Raw genomic sequence first — 16886 nt, forward strand, 5'->3', positions numbered from 1 at the left:
AAATATGTTAGCTTGGGTTGTAACATTGGCCTTCGTCCAGTCTGGAGAGCGCACCCTAACTGGCCGAACAGAGAGAGAGCTCCATGATATACATCACGAGATAGACTCGGGTATCGGCTAGGTATACGATACAGCAAGTACAAGATGGCTTATAGAGACGCAAGGAGCCCCATCATGTTACTAAGTATATGGAAACAAAGAATATCGCTGGGTACGGCAGTATATAGACCACGGAAGTGTAGAGGGGGGCTGGGGAATTTTGCTAATGTGCAGAGCGCCCTTTGCACATCGAGGTCTAAAAGGCCCTGTAGTATAGATTAAAGGTGGTAGTTCATTAGACACTGGCAAATAAAGGAAGTTTATGATTTTCGTTAGATCTGTTCATCGTGATAGACTGAGTCCATGCTGTGGACCTCTGCTATATGATCATGTACTAGTAGTCATGCTGAGCAACAGTGCAGGCATAAGTACTAAGTACAGGATGCTCTTCTCAGAAACTATACCTTCTATAGCATGCCCATCATGTACAGATGACGAGGTAAACACTAGCAATTTACTGACGACAATGTCTGGGTGGTTAAGCTTAAATTATACTTGGACTCCGATCGTCCGATGCACGGGCCACATGATTTCCCCGGGCGTTTGGAGATGTGTTCCTGTCGTCATTTTTTTTGTCCTCTCCGATCTTCAGGCATCCTTCTCACTTTCACCATCTACACCCTTCGGACCACCCAGGATGGGCTGGCTAGGAGTGGCTACACTCATTGCAACCGCATGTTTCTTGCTTTACCGTCACCCTCCGTCCAGCTGGACGTCTGAGCCCACCATCTCTTCACCCCCGTCGAAACCAACTCTTGCAGAGCCACCTGCCGATCGCGCCATAGATGATACAAAAGTGAAGAGTGATTCCAAGCCCCTCGAAGAAAAAAACGGAAATTTAGAAGACCCTCAGTCAACACCAAAGGCGTCTGCATCGAGTCCCCCGTCCCTCGAAGTGCCCACGCTTCATCTCGACAGCGGCAAGGCTGAGAAGCCAGCCATCGCTACCGAGAACCAGGCCGACAAAAAGCCAATCCAGAATGGATCAGCGAAGCCCTCAGAACCGGTTGCTATCGCAGTTAAAAATGCTGCCATGCCTCCTCCACCACTGCCCACCGCAAGCACTTCCTCCTTAATGCCTCCCCCGCCGCCACCTCGACTCCGTCAGACAATGTCCCAAACCCAACAACCACAATCCGCCCCCGCGGGACGATATCCCCCGCGCCCAAACCCAGGTAGCTCCCTTCGTCCGCCACCGTCTGCAGCAGCGTCCCTACGTGTACCGCCTTCCGGTCGCTCTTCAAGCAATAGCCTGGCGCCCATCAAACTCACCGCACAGCCCTCCAACTCATCGAAGCGGGCGGTTCTCGAACCAGGCTACTCCCCCCTGGATTGGGCCGCGCTTACATCGAACCCTAAGAACAATCTGCGGGGTGCAAATCTACCCCCAACTCTGGTCAAGGTGACGCCGTCGATGCTCAAGGCGCAGAATGGCCGGAAGGGTCGCGATGCCTGGACTTCGTACCAGGGCAAGGTCTATAACATCACGCCGTATGTCCCATTCCACCCCGGCGGGAAGGGCGAATTGCTCCGTGGTGCCGGGAAGGACTCGGCGAAGTTGTTCATGGAGATTCACCCATGGGTGAATTGGGATGCCATTCTGGGGGAGTGTCTTGTGGGCATCCTCGTTTCCGAGAACGATGGAGCGGCTGAGAATGCCCTCGATGCTATGGACTGACTTGTATTTCCTTTTTGCTTTGGTTTTTCTTTGAATCGTTCTAGACTTGGAAACAGCCGATTGTATTATACTAGAGGTTTCGCACGATACCCGGAGATACAGACATCTACATACATACATACATACATACATATACAGATCAATTTCGAAGTTACTGACTCTCTACTCCCCTGTACCGGGATCAACCGACACCGTAGTAAAACAAAAGAGATTCCCATTTCAATAACTAAATTTAAAACAAAAAGTCTAACCCCCGAACCAAATTTACAGCTCATCCTTCGAAACACCGTCAATACCCACCAACTCCGTCTCAAAGATCAAAGTCGCACCACCAGGGATCGGCCCAACTCCACGAGACCCATACCCATACTCAGGGGGAATAGTCAAAGTGCGCTTCTCACCAATGCACATATCCAGGAGACCCTCATCCCACCTTCCAACCGAGAAAAAACATTAGCCTAATGCCCAGGTCCATCACAAGTAAGAAAGAAGGCCAAATGAGAAGACTCACCCCTTAATAACCATACCCGAACCGACCTTGAACTTCAATGGCGAGTTGCGCTTGTAGCTAGAGTCGAACTCGGAGCCATCGGACTGCAGCGTGCCTTTGTAGTGCATCTGGACGGTGTCGCCCTTGACGGTTTTGCGGGTGCATTCTACCTCGTGGGTCTTTTCGATGCCGAGTTCGGCGGCGGTGGAGAGGGTCGCGAGAGAGACGAGGAGGGTGGAGAAGATTGAGAAACGCATTTTGAAACTTGAGGGGTGTGTTTGGTGAGTGAGAATGTGGTTTTGCGTGATGGAGTTGAGTTGGAGATTGATTGATGTTTTGGGGGTGGCTGAAGTAGGGTCTGAGGAAACGTGGTTGGTTGGGGTTCTTTATGCGGAGATTAGATTAAATGCGGTTTGGCGTAACTCCGGGTTCGTCCTTTTAGGTTACCTCAGGCACCGATTCCTTGAGTACTCCGGTATGCTAATTAAACCATTAAATTGGTCGTTGTTTACGAAATGTCAAGTTAGAACAGTCCTTGAAAATTTTTATCAATATTTTTTAACGTTTGAGAAAAGCAAATAGGGGTAAAGTTATATTTTCCGAAATACCTAGTAGGAGCAATGAAGCAATAAATCAATGGGGCAATGGGGCAACCCAGCAATAAATCAAACAACCTGCCGATGGGGTATATTGCACACAGTAACACAGCAACAGAACAAGATAAAATAAAAGACAAATCTTAAATCAAGCCCATTTTCCAAGAAGGGCCATCAGCAAAGCACCCAAGCATAGGAGGAAGAACGCGGCCAGCACGTGCTGGATAGGCGCCTTTTTCATCGAGCTACTGAACATGAACTCATGCGCCATAAGCTCCACGAGTGCCGTGTAAATGAGAATACCGGCGGAGATTGAATCGAAGACTCCGTTAACAATGAGAGTCGTGCGGCCCTCGGGAGGGTACGAGTTGCGAACACCCAATCCGATCGCGATCGCGATTGGTGTCGACAGACCGAATGCAATGCCCAAGAGATATGGGGTAAGACGTTTCGAGCGAGGCCAGGGAATTGTAGCCAGTCGGGACCCCAGACCAAGACCTTCAAAAGTCTGGTGGAATACAAGGACGATATAGAGCGTAACGAACTCAGCACCGGATACGGCCAAGGTCAAGCCGATAAAAACAGAATGGAAAATGATACCAAATTCCAGGATGAAGACACCAGTCAGCTGCGCCATATACTCCTCGAGAGACGTATCATGAGAAGCTTTCTCAGGGTCATGGTGGTCGCGGGAGTGACCCAGATGATCCCGGCCGGGAATATGCTTGCTGTCCAAGACCTCAGAACCACTCTCAGAGCCACCAGTCCGGGTCTCTCCATGGTCATGGTCATGGTCATGGCCATGTTCATGCGCCAATTCATGTGCATGGCTTTGGCCAAACCGAGCATACCGCATGACCATCATCTCGACAAAGAACAGCACTACGATGGTCATTAGGATAATACCCTCGACCCAGGAATACTCTGTGATCGGGCCTGTCAGGCATTCATTTGTTAAGGCTTCCTCAGCAGGAGCTAACAGATGAATGAAAGCCGTAGCAATAATGACACCAGAGCCAAAATATTTGGCAACGAAGAAAGCCCACTCTAAATACTTCGTACGTCGAAACTGTCCTGCAAAGACCGGGAAGACAGCGCCAAACATCGAACCGACCATGATGACGAAGATAGAGGAGATGCGCAAACCCATGCGACCGTCGTATTCGTTACCTGTATCGCAGGCAGGGGCGGGCCCTGCATCCTCATCCCGGGTGAGGAGAGTGTGTAGAACATCCATGCTGTCCCACTTCCCTAGAGGATTTGGTTGACTGGAGAGATTGACAGATGCCTTTCCAAAAACCGATGCACGACGGCACGGGCCAGGAGCAATAACTCGAAAAGAAACTCTCTGACAGGCACGACAGCCCAATAGAACTCAAAGTTGAGGTAATAAGGAATTCGCAAATATAGAAACCACGTGGGAAACGAACGGAAACACTCGCAAGGGAGGCGAAGAATTCTTGGACTGCAGGATGCCGGTGCTTGGTATTCTTGGTATCTCAGACCAATTTATGGGTTTTCCTGCCCCGCTACCCTTATATCAAATCCTGTTGTGCAACGAGGTGTCGACCGATGTGATTGAATGTCCGCAAGGTCCTTGAACTCCACTTCTGGCGTATGCTTAGTGTCTTTTGTATCCAACCAAACGAGGCAGCGGTAGGGATCCGGTCTCGAGGTGAGGACCTTGGAGTGTAGCGTGGGATGGATGTATGCCTAGCACGACTCAGAGTGTATGTCACCTTTCGCAGTGTATGATGAAGGACGTGTGGTTCGACGTAACAATGACTCGTTCCTTATTCCTCAGGAGCCGATGTGAGGATGGTTCTAGGAGGTACTGTACACTAACGCGGAGGAAGATGGAAGTGTCCATGGTGGAAGGGCGTCGAGATTTCGATGTCCCACTTGTATTGGTGTGCGGTCACAGTGGACGAGGACCTTGGAGGCAAGCGGATCTGAAGACATTTTCGGACTTCATTGAGGACCTTGGGGACATGCTGACCCTCCTTTTCTTCCCATCTGATTGGCAACCTCTTGCTTTGTCTGTGGGGGCCTGTCACGTGAGCGATGCTACTCTACTATAAACTTGGGTGTTTCAATCGGTGGTTCCCGAAGTCGCTGTATCTTGGTCCGGCTCTTAGAGGATCGGCTGTGCCATATTACTCCTTGTTGATGGTGTAAGTCCTGAACACAGACCTTCATTAGAATGTTAGAATACCCATTGTGCTCTGGTCAATACTACAGGTCCACGATCTATGAGTATACTTAGTAGTACCCTCTGAAGACCATGCATACAACAAACGACGTGACCGTCATGGGGGTAGAATTATTGAAAGGGAAAGCGGTGTAGACTGGCTCTGGAGGGGCTGGAAAAAGGCAGCCGCCTTACATAATGGACGAAGTAATGATGATAACTAAGTACACGAACTAATTATTTAGTAGTAATGACTGGCCCATTGTTACCTACACAGATTGCTTTCCCTTCATGATGACTTCGCTGATTGATTTAGTGTGTCCATGAGCAGTCACATACTCTTGTGTTCTACCTAAAATTTACCGCTGGTTTTGCAGAACCTAACCCTGGATAACTAAGAGTATCCCAACGTTGAAACACATTCGCAAGCGCCTAGTAGGTAGCAACAAAAACTTCTCTTGAGTGGCTAAATATACCAGAGACTGTCGATGCGGTATGTAACGACCTCGAGTAAACCCAGATAAAATAACATAATCAAAGTAATACTACGTACCTACTGTAACAGTACGAGTAGTTATATTTTATCAGATTCGCGACTGAGTAAACAAAGCTTGGCAGAAAGCTTCCGATCATGTGGAGGATGGCCGTTATGTCATACCAGTCAGCCAAACCTTGGCCACCCTTCTTTTGAGGTTCTACTCAAATAGATTGTCACCCCTTCCCTTGGCTTATGCTCAATTCTAGCTGCGAGATCCACCCCTACATCTCTGAAAATATTCGGATCGCAGTATGGCCCCTCTTCGTCGATACCTCAGAATCAGCAAGTATACTATCCTCGAATGCCGGATCTACCTAGAAAACCCATCGGACACACGATGGCTCCTCGACAGCCGGGAGCCCGTCCTACCCCGGATATTCACTGCTATTCGCCCGTTAGTTCTGCCTAAATTACGCGAGGAGAGCGAAAGGCTCTTTGCTCGGAAGAAAGGGAAACCAGTGAAAGACGTGATAGCTGAAGGTATCCCGACCAGATGCGGGAACTACCGCGGATTCCAGAGAATATGCCAATGTCTAATCATGCAATTGATGTAGAGGACTTCGAGGTTTCGTTATTCCTCCGCGAATCCCGAACACGCCACTCACTCCTCACGCGGCACAAAGAGTTCGACGAACCCCATAACGCATCGAGAGCAAGAAATCCATCCCAACCTACGGAAAGTTCAAGCGGGGCTGCCGATGCTGGTATTTTGGTCGAGAGCGATAGCGAATCTAATGTCAGTTTGCGCGACATCCCTCCAGCCACTGCGGAGGAGAACGGTAGAATGGGTAAACGTCAACGAGATGCAGACGGAGCATTCGAAGCCACAGCTAGTTCACGCGCCTCGAAACGTCGAAAGGATGAGGAACCGGATGATAAGAAGTTGCGCTTCAGGACGAACTATGAGGGTTTCAACATTTATGGTTGGATTCTATGCCTACTTGTTACGCGTACAGGGAACAAAGTTAGAGCAAGTGCGGGATCTTCGGAGCCCACGCGCCAGGCTCTAATGGAGGAGTGGATGTCCACTCAAGCCCAGGGAGATCTGGATGAAGAGCAAGATGTCAGCTGATCTAGACATTTTTGCCAGTCGAAACAGGAAGTATTGTCATACCTGCAGCCATGCTAGGGCTCGACACTCTGTGCAGCGTACACTTCGCATCCATCTCCTTGTCAATGAGATCAGCAACCGAGCTCCAACTGAATTCGTCAAGGATAACGAAGCCAGCGATAAAACCAAATAATACAACATAAAATGAACACAAGTGGATTCGGAGGACTACTTCGCGTTCATCTTAATTTGACAGGTTGTAGACATTTGATGAAAGCAAAATACTACTATATTGGTTAGGAATCTCTGGAGAGCAAACCTGCCTCGGAGCCAAGCCAAGGAAATATTGCCCCTTGACACGGCAGCACACTGAGCGCAGCTCATGTGACGCCATATTTGGAGCTGGTAGTAGTGACTGTTTGTTCACGCCATCACTTCAGCAGAGATCTAATTGATCTTGTCTGTCTTGTCTACCACGTGAAATATGGGCATATTATTCTGACTCATTTCTATCCCTCACCTATGAAGAGTGGTAGTTCTTTTCGCGGAGGAACAAGGAAAACGTTGAAGCAGAAATCGCATGTACATGGCACTTCCTTAAATTGGCCAGTCTCTTGAACTACGCAGCCAACTTGAATAAGTCAGGTAGATACCATAGTAGCAAAACATGCGGATTGGAAATCATAATCTATTCTTTGGTTACTATAGAACATATCTAAATATATAAATGTCATTCAGAGGAGTAGTAGAATAGTCCTTTCAGTGAATATCATTAGTATGAGCGAATCTCGGTGGTACCCATTATTGATTTGCTCCAGAAAGCCCTATGTAGATTCGGCGCATCTCTGAATGGATTTGTTTACTCAAGCGCTTATGGGACCCTTCATTACCTTGGAATTCTGTTCAGGTTTCTTGCTCTCGGACTCGTAGTCCTCGCGTTTTTCGGCTTTGTATATATAATACCCTAAATGTGTCAGATGCCTCTCTTTTTGTTAGTATTTATATACAATGCTCTAACGTGCGAGATGACCCTTGTCGTTCCGTTTGCTCTCCTGCGAGGTTTTCTATATTATGCACAGCTCAGGTCACACAACAAGCACCTTCCAGAGCCCACTTGGCCCTAATATTGATATATAATACGTATCACTGAGTCTCGCAGGTGCAAATACTTCCACAGGACGATGTCTGTAAATGACCCTAAAACTGGTAATACTTATCAAATATTTCACCGCCTCATACCACTCCACCATATACTATGCAGGGCCTATTCAACATAATATAATGTGACTTGGTTTCTAGAGATCCAGGTCGTAGGTTCTAGAAGCATTGTTCTATTAGTATTTGTTCAAAACGAATCTTGTTCTTGGGAGATTAGTCATAGTTCTCATTAACTAGAACTCGCCGATATATATGTATGTGTATACATATTAACCTGAGTAAGCTTCTTTTTGGACTGTGACACAGTTATCACATTTATCATAGAAAATACAAATCTCATGTACTCCAAGTTTATGCCAGCATTTCAAACACGTCGAGAAGGACTTGTGACAAGAAATGGAGAGGAATATATTCAGGGGTAGCACTGTGAATCAATACCTAAAGCAAATAATTTTGGGCCATGAAAGCGAAGCAAAGGTCGGTCTCTGGAGGTTACTACTATGGTGAACTACATTAATTTGGCCCTGAACTGTATATGGCGGATGCTGTTAGGATAGGAAAGAGTTGAGAAGAGTATTAGGCATTGGGATTTCAAGCTGGATTCCAACTCTTTATATACGGAGAGGAACCGCGCCATCATTGTTTATCTTTTTCATTGTCGCTTCATACTATATGTCACTAGAATTGGGGACGTAGCTTGGTCTTTGGAGGGCATAGGGACTGAAGATAGTTATAAAAGCGGCAATAAAAGCAAGAAAGTACGGAACGGAAGGATGGTGTTGGTGCATGTTCTTTGATCGCTTTAGACTCCTCTGATTTCCTACTGAAAGGTCTAGCGTAAAGGTAGAATCGTGAGCGAACAACTTAGCAGCACAAGAGTATGGAATTCGAACCTCCGAATTGCCCCTCGGATCATGTGAGCGATAGCCACAAAAGAGACCAGGCACCGATGTCATATCTCTTTCTCAGGAAACGACCTTCAAACCAACATAGCTCTTTGTCCTCGTAGTCATTCTGGCTAACCGATGGTTACAAGACGTTACATCCCTTGAGCACCGGCGCAGAATAACTCTGGTCATCCAACAATGTAATCATCATCCAGACAAAACGCCAGCCAGCCACCTCCAAGACAACGAGGGAGGTAGCACAGTCATCATCTCAGCTCACACGAATGACCACCCAAGGAGGCGGGGGGAACACATATCGCCATGTCACCAGGCACCGTATGACCTCTACATACAACTTGGATGAGCAACACCCAGCACAAGTAACCTGTCTTCCATCCACCACAGAAAACCGACGTGGCCGACTGCATCCATCGCATGGTATCAGTCCCTTCTAATATACAGCCGTGCTGTGTAACTCGCCTACCAAGCCCAGCATCAGGCAAAGTGACTAAGACGAATGTATATATCGCATGGTATGCGCAGCGCGCTTCGCAATTTTCTCATACACGCACCCTCTGCCGTGTAACGCATCTCAATATCAAGATACCTGACATGCATACTTGGACAGGTTGCAAAACAGGGATATCCTGCTGCAGCTGAACGTTCTAGTTCTGTATTTTCAATGCAACTGGATATGGGCCCAGCTATGTACCTACGCAACTATATATGGTATGCATGTAGTGCATGATTTCAGTTCTATTCTATACCTTTTGAACTGTCCCATATATGCATAATATATCGCACAACTATTATACATCATGAGACAGAGCCCTAAATGAAGGACCTGTTGTTGGATCACGCCACATGCACATATCCTATGTAGGGTTGTACATATCTGTAGAACGTCGAAGATCAATTTAGACTTCCGGGTTGCTGCAGGTATTAGGTAAATGTCATGCAAGTAGTGGCGGAAGGTATCATATGTATGTATATATGACTTACATGGGGAAGTAGTTTGGTTTATGTGTCAGATATGTTGTCGGGTTTAATATTTCGTCGTAGTATAGGTTGGTTCGGCCGAGTATCGTGAATTACTCTACATTGGTTGATTCCGGGAGCGTTGGTCTCTGTTGTTGGTGTCATGGGTTGATTGGGGCCCGGTTTTTTTTTTTTTTTTTCTAAATTGTTCAATATATTTGTCGATATGCTTATTTATGTCTTTACTAGTGTGGCTACGGAAATTCAGGACATCGCATACTTGCTATAAAATTCGTGATATAGCCAATCCCAATTAATTGTATAAATCACGTATCTTTATGATAGTGGAGTGTCAAAGATCCTAGTCTCATTTAAAACTCATATAAGCTCCTTGCCAAACAATCCAGAGCGATCAGAAAGGTTATACTGTGCACTATTGACCCTGAGTTATGGAGTCAGGTAATATTTTGCATACTTTATCTGTGACATGGTTCACCATCAAATAGAGATGGTTCTGGACCGACCGAGGCACCGCTACGGCGCCGAGATAGGGCTAGACTGGGCGAGTCCTCTCGAGGCTTAGCTCACTGAGTCACGTCGTCCTTTGCAGGTCAGCAACCGCGAGTAATGGTCGGCCGTGCATATACGAGCGGTATCGCAGCCTTGTCAGATTATTGACTGCTTTCGCCTGTCCTATTGAGAGGAAGACGGCGGTGCTGGTGGTGGCTGTTCGAATCCTGCACGTCGTCAAGGGACGAACCGAACAGAACCTTATTCAGGCAACCATCCGATTTATCTCCGCGCTTTTCCTGTTTTCCGTGGCACTAGGAGTTCATATCCCGGAGTGTCCGCGGGACTGGCTGAGGCATACTCCAGGAGTGAGAGGGGACAAAGTTCACCGATGGGTCAAGATTGCCGATGACATTCACGTCATGACATCATGACTGTGAAGGAATTCGGTTCGTTCCTGGCGCGATTCCTAGGCACCCAAGAGGCAGAGTCACCTACTATATTGGGAGCCCGAAATGGATGGTGGACCACGGGTTGAGTGAAACAAGATTGCCATTCTTGGGAGGAGGACAAGAACTCCACCACCACCACCGCCAAGTAAGTGGGCTACCGATCCAGTTAGTTAATTAATTAGTCCAATTGATTCGAGGTTAGCGCTAAGGCGGCGAATCCCTCACCCAGGACAAGATGGAGCTCACTAATGAGCGGTGAACCATGGAAACCAAGGCTTCTGGAAGGACTGAAGATGTTCTACCGGGAGGCAAATACCCATACGGGGGTTGATCCTTATTTTTATTCTGATCTGTTCCGTTGCGCCGAGGTTGCTGCAGATATTCATTCTGAAGGTGTCCAGACAGTTGTTGGTGGTACTATGCAATTCGATCGATCGTACACGGGACTGGATATAAGGCAAGGATTGACAGGCTTGGATTGTGTCATGTGCGCATCAATAGCCTTTTCTCGTGTTAGAGTAATCTTACTTTTGCCTAATCGGTATTTCATAGCATTTTCTCTAAGTCGGTCGTGCATGTCGCCAGCTTAGCCGAGGGCTTAGACCTGGGTTAGTCTCTCCGCATGAGGGAGTTGTCTGTGTCTGTGAGTGATTCCGTCCAAGGAGTTTTTCAGACTAAGAGTCCAACGGCGCAGAATGAACGCTTTTTCATAGTGGGGATCTCATTTTACGGAACCGTATCTCCACTTCCGTTTGAGTTTTCTTTTTTGGCCATGTGTCTTTTCCCGCATTTTCAGCCACAAAGAAAAAAAAAAAAAAAAAAAAAAGAAAAGAAATAAATAATTTTGTTCTTTAATTTTTTTTATAAAAAAAGAGGGATCATGTGATAGTTTGGTTGGATCTCAATCTGGTACGTCTGCTGTTACGCACGTCTGGGATTAATTCCAGATCGAGAGAGGTTCGACGAAAGATCCCTATCCAATGGGAGACATTTGTTCCTGCATCCCCCGTCAATCGCTCACTAATGCCAACCATCCGACTAAGAAAGAGGGAAACACGGAGTAGGGGATGTGTACTCCGAAAGAAAACTGTGGCGAATTGAGGAAATTAATACCACCGAATCGTCCTGGAAGCAGTATTGGTTCGTGGTTCGACAGATACCGATGGATCGACAGCGAACGGATCCTTGATGAGTTGGATGCAGCGGTGTTGGTGACATGCGTTCCGTCCCTTTCCACATCCCGGCCACTTTTCATCTGCAGAAGATCCGCCGCCGTACGCCGCTCATCGCACTACTGCACTCCATAGTTACAGCCGGAATATTATTGCTTGAGTCCGGATCCATTTGATTATAAGTGGTTCTTGTCCACTAGCAGGGATGTAAATCAAATCATTCACAGGGGACAAACTCTGAAGAGATATTATTGCATTGTAGAAGAAAGGCACAGAGGTAAAGAAGAAATAATAAATAAATAAAGTAAAATAGGAATAAAAATAAAACAAAACAGACAGAGGACAGGGGAATGATTATGATACCTAAACCAGTTGAGGAGGCCACCACAGAGTGGATGGGATGATATCAGCAAGGGATGTTCAGCCACTGCGGCTCAGGTTAGTATCCACCGTATTTTTCTTTTTCCTCTCTCTTTTATTTCTCGTATTATATCTGTTGCCCTTTTCTTTCGGCCCCGACAGGAACGGGTTAAGTATGGAGTAGTGAACCTTGGGAAGTTTGATGGGTCAAACCATCAAACTTCAACGGCCAAAACCTGGAGCGCGGAGTCTGTCAGGAACTGAAGTAAGACCTTTCAGCAACCTAACGGGTACTAAACAACTACCTAGTACTGACCGTTGCCCGACGAAATCCTAAGAGCGGGATTTGTGGGATGCTAAGACTCGAAGGGCTAGTCGAAGATAATATTCAGGTAATATTCAGATAATTGATTGATAATACAGTATTACTGTATGATCACCTGCAAGGAGAGACAAGGATTTCAACAAACTGACCAATCAACGAGATTCAGTTTCTTGTTTGTTTTTCCAGATTTTTTTCTGGTTGGCGGCTCAGCCCCTGGAAAGTTGAAACATCCGGGTAAGGTACAACTCCATTACAGCCCAGTACAACTTCCAGTCAAGGTCGTAGTCGAAGTGGTTCAAGCAACACTGATTCTATGCTAATAATATCACAACGGATGACACCTAGTATGAGGATGAAACGACCTGTCACACCCACCTGACACAAGCCTCTCGGCGGAGGGCTGCAAGGAATAGACGACCTCCTTCCTTCCCGTTCCCGTACGAGTTTGAGCGATCTTTTTTATTTTGGTCTAGGAACCTTGCCAGAATCAGGAGCTTGAGGTTCTGGCGGCTGGTAGCGGTCCCGGCAGTCTGGCTGAAACTAGGATCTCCATCCTTCGGGTCTGTGAGGTGATGAATCACAAACAGATCAGAGTTTCAGGCAACCAGCACCGACCATGTTGGCATATCTCTCTTGGGAATTTGGATCACCCTTTAGACTAACTACGGACTGCATAGTACCAGTCTGATCAACTTCCTTCTTCTCCCTAAGGATCGATCGACGCGCCAACACGTGCCTGTCAGCCTCCAACCTAGAATTCATGGGCCTATGAAAGTAAGAAGGGAGTTTACGAGGTCTTATCATCTGTGCGCAAGGCACAAGTTGCTGAGGTGTGGCTTTGACCCTTCTTCTGGGCTAGATTATTTGCCTTTCTTTTTTTTAGAGTCATTCTGTCACATACTTTGCTCATGCCTGGCATATCAATGATGCGACGACTACGTTTGGTCATTACGCTGTAATCTCCGTATTTACGTAATATTGGATAATCATGATGTCGACGATGAAAGATACGGTTTGTCTACCCCATGGAAGAAACCGATTCGCTTTTTACTCGAAAGAGTCAAGGGGGAGAGACCAAAGCGACAGGAAAAAAAAAAGAGGGTGGTGGGTCTTCAGATTGATTCAGATTATTTGATTCTTTTTTAATTGACCTTTTTTTTTTCGGAGGCCCCGTAAGAGGACGCAGTACTACTGCACTCTGCATGTATAACAGAAAATAACTATAATCGACGGGCAAATTCAAGAAAATAAATTTCCGGAATGATTGTTCAACAGTGGGACAGGGGATAAGGGGGAGGGTCAACAATTCCCCCCTGCGTCCCCAGAAGACGAGGCAGCGAGTGGAACAGAAGGAGCTTCTAGAAAATTTCCCTTGGATTTCCGATTGGGGCATCCCAGATAACACCAGCCCACACCGGACGGAACTAGTGCAAAGACGGTCAGATAATTCTGACGTAGTTCATTCCCCTTTGTCCGGTTGTGGAGCTTCAGCTCCTGTTCACGGCAGGGGTTTGTTTCTTACCTTTTTTTTTTTTTTTTTTTTTTGTAAATCGGGAATTATGGTTGTTGTTGGGGTTAATTAAAAAAAAATTAAAAAAAAGATTGACGAAGATCATAACCTATATATAAGGCTCTGGTAGACCTCGTCTTCTGTTGTTTCTTCCTTTTCTCATTTCAAAGACATCGAATACTATTGGGCTGCACATCCACACACTTAAGAGGCTACTCCTGAAACTGCCAACCACACTGTCCAGGCCCATTACAATACAACTATCAACCACCATCACTACCATCAACACCACCAAATCAACCTCATTCACAATGCCTTCCATCGGTGGCTCTACTTCTCAGTTCCCTCCTTGCCCTGGCCCTCCGCCCACGGGTCCTCTTCCTCCTCTTCCTAAGTAAATCTTGGGCTTTGTGATGAAATGACGACCCGGCGTACTCGAGCGGTTCTTTCACCCCGTCGGGTGAAAACATCAACACGAACCGACCCGTGACGCTCACGAAACGGCGTTGCATTTGGCATATGGATATCACGATTTTCGATTTCGGAACTGCAAAATGGCATTGATCTTCCCCGAACGCATTTTCACATACAACTTTTATTCGACGCTATTTACCCTTATCTTCTTCGCTTCTACCATTTCGGATTTCTTTTGACTCCATTGGGATCTCAACCGGCTCCAGACAGGAGCTGCGCGATGACGTTAATTGCGGGAGTTTATCTTTCTTCACACTCCATTTCTACGGACAGGCGCCGGCGCCACGTTTTCTTCTCCCCTTCTGCAATGGCGCTTTGGCATTGCGACATCAGGCCACCAGTGATTCATGCGGTCATTTGATTTGACCAACGGGGCGCCATGCAAGGCAGGCACCTGACAACAAATATGATATCAAAGTTATCGGGGTTTGCGATCTCCCCACCCACGTTGTCACTTATCTCTCACATCGGTGGTTTCCAACGGCTCGTTATCGGCACAAACCCCGCAAAGCTATGGGACACCAGGGGCCGTTTGGAGGCTTAGAGCCTGACAGCATCTCACGCCTCAGCCAACCAGACGCCGCTACGAAGCATGGGATTTACTTGACCATCGTCGATGTCAAAGCGTTATTGGAATCCCCATTCTGATTTGCGGGAACTTTTCCTCGAAGCTTATTTAATTATGGGTCCTTTTTCTCTTCTTTTCTGTACCATCTCTTGCTTACTCTTTTTTATGGGGGCTTTTAATTTCATCTGAAGCAACGGCATGTATAATAGACTTAATATACCCAACACACATTGCATTCTTGCCAGCGTTTTGAACCAAACAATGAGATCAATTTATTGTCCTAGACCGAATCTCCACTCTTCCTCGCTACGAGCGCTTAATTGTCTCACGATGACTGCATGGTCTGCAATCATGATGTGACTCCGACTCATGCCGTTTATGGAGTCGGCCGAATTACCCGCAGGGATCGTGAGTCGATAGCGCCGTTATTCCCTGTTCACAATCGCGACTATCGATCAATCCTTGCAAGGCGGCTGGCGGGTGTAACTTGCGACAATCCTTGTTTTTTTCTTCTCTCGTCTGTACTTTTTCCCCTCGTTTGCCGCGCATAATTTCTTTTTCTCCCCCTCTTTATTGATGAGGTCACAAGCATCATCCAAAAGATGCCCGTTGAGAAAAAAAAATTAATAGAAAAATAAAACGAGCCAAAGCTGATACCTAATCTAATCTTACAGCCGCCCGCAGCCGTGGCGTCTCTTTCATGCATCCGTTCGTGCATCCATCAGACCGAACACTACCTATCACTGTACGTAATATCAGCATGATAGCCTTTATGTACATAGGTACTGTACAACTACTACACCACAGTGAGGACATACTAATATTGACTTTTTTGTCCCCAATATGTTCGGATCCCGGTGGTTTCCCAGGAGCGCAAGTGGGTAAATCCCTCAGCCTAACCCCAGCCGATGCCTTGTTTGTTGGGTGCCTGGGCGACTGATGATCATCAAACCTAATCAATGAGGTTCTCTAACCTCCAAGGGGAGCTGTCAAATGACCTTCAGCTCTGTACACTGTACTACGGACTGATGTACTAATATCTGCATGTACAATTCGGATGGGACCATGTTTCACTTGATTGTTATGGTCCCATGTGCGGGATTGTATGGAATTGAGCTGAACCGACATCGCTGCACTAAGTGTCATGGCCAAGTTACTCCGCATTTCAGCACGGGTCAGTTGTGTATGGAGTGGAATCCCCAAGACCCGGCCTTGCCTATCTGTCTACTTATCTGGAACAGCTGAATGCCCCAAAAACCCCTCATCCGTACAACTGTCCCAATACCATGATCATATTCCCTCACGCGTCGTTAGTACCCGTTAGTCAATGGATGGTTGCTTCACCTGAGGCTCCTTCAGACCAGATCGGATGCGGGAATTCTACCGGTTAAACCCAGACGTCTATTTTAGTGTGTCCGATAAGAACCATCAGCAATATATTTTGCAGAGCGAAGGAAACAAAGAGGAGGGGGCAAAAAAAATTAAATTAATTGCCATTGACGAGATTAATGTAACATCGTAGTTCGGTAGACTCATGTAGGGTTTTGATTGAGGTGACATTCACTTCTCCCTTAAATCTACAACTTCTTTCCGAAGGGCAATTTTCCCAATTGAACACGGGCTCATTTCACTGCGAAATGAAAAAGGTCGTACATGCAGTCCACATACATTCGGACATGCATTCATTCGCAACAGTTGCCTGATTGCCTCAGGACACCAATCAAATCCATCAGATCAAATACAAGGATCCCGACATTCCCCACGTGATCCTCGCCTTCAATTCCGCAACCCCCCAGAATGGCATTCTCCACCTTCAACCATAAGGATAACAAAAACAAAAGAAATTAAA

The 16886-nt window shown here is 46.7% G+C and overlaps 4 protein-coding genes across 4 annotated transcripts; 2 read left to right on the plus strand and 2 right to left on the minus strand.

The window, feature by feature from the left end:
- Positions 1-736: 736 nt before the first annotated feature.
- Positions 737-1777, plus strand: ABOM_008525 (heme/steroid binding protein; the record flags this gene model as incomplete). Its single annotated transcript, XM_022535654.1, has 1 exon — positions 737-1777. The coding sequence occupies one exon, from the start codon at positions 737-739 to the stop codon at positions 1775-1777; it is 1041 nt and encodes a 346-aa protein (XP_022387350.1).
- Positions 1778-2041: 264 nt separating this feature from the next.
- fkbp3 (peptidylprolyl isomerase family protein FPR2) lies at positions 2042-2524 on the minus strand (the record flags this gene model as incomplete). The annotated part of the gene is made up of 2 exons (XM_022535655.1): positions 2042-2210; positions 2289-2524. The coding sequence occupies 2 exons, from the start codon at positions 2522-2524 to the stop codon at positions 2042-2044; spliced, it is 405 nt and encodes a 134-aa protein (XP_022387370.1).
- A 487-nt stretch (positions 2525-3011) lies between these two features.
- zrfB (low-affinity Zn(2+) transporter ZRT2) lies at positions 3012-4100 on the minus strand (the record flags this gene model as incomplete). The annotated part of the gene is made up of 1 exon (XM_022535656.1): positions 3012-4100. One exon carries the CDS (start codon positions 4098-4100, stop codon positions 3012-3014), a length of 1089 nt encoding a protein of 362 aa, XP_022387371.1.
- Positions 4101-5843: 1743 nt separating this feature from the next.
- ABOM_008528 (uncharacterized protein) lies at positions 5844-6664 on the plus strand (the record flags this gene model as incomplete). The annotated part of the gene is made up of 2 exons (XM_022535657.1): positions 5844-6072; positions 6147-6664. 2 exons carry the CDS (start codon positions 5844-5846, stop codon positions 6662-6664), a joined length of 747 nt encoding a protein of 248 aa, XP_022387382.1.
- Positions 6665-16886: the final 10222 nt, after the last annotated feature.

Source organism: Aspergillus bombycis, assembly GCF_001792695.1.
Source record: "Aspergillus bombycis strain NRRL26010 chromosome Unknown contig00067, whole genome shotgun sequence".
Lineage (NCBI taxonomy): Eukaryota > Fungi > Ascomycota > Eurotiomycetes > Eurotiales > Aspergillaceae > Aspergillus > Aspergillus bombycis.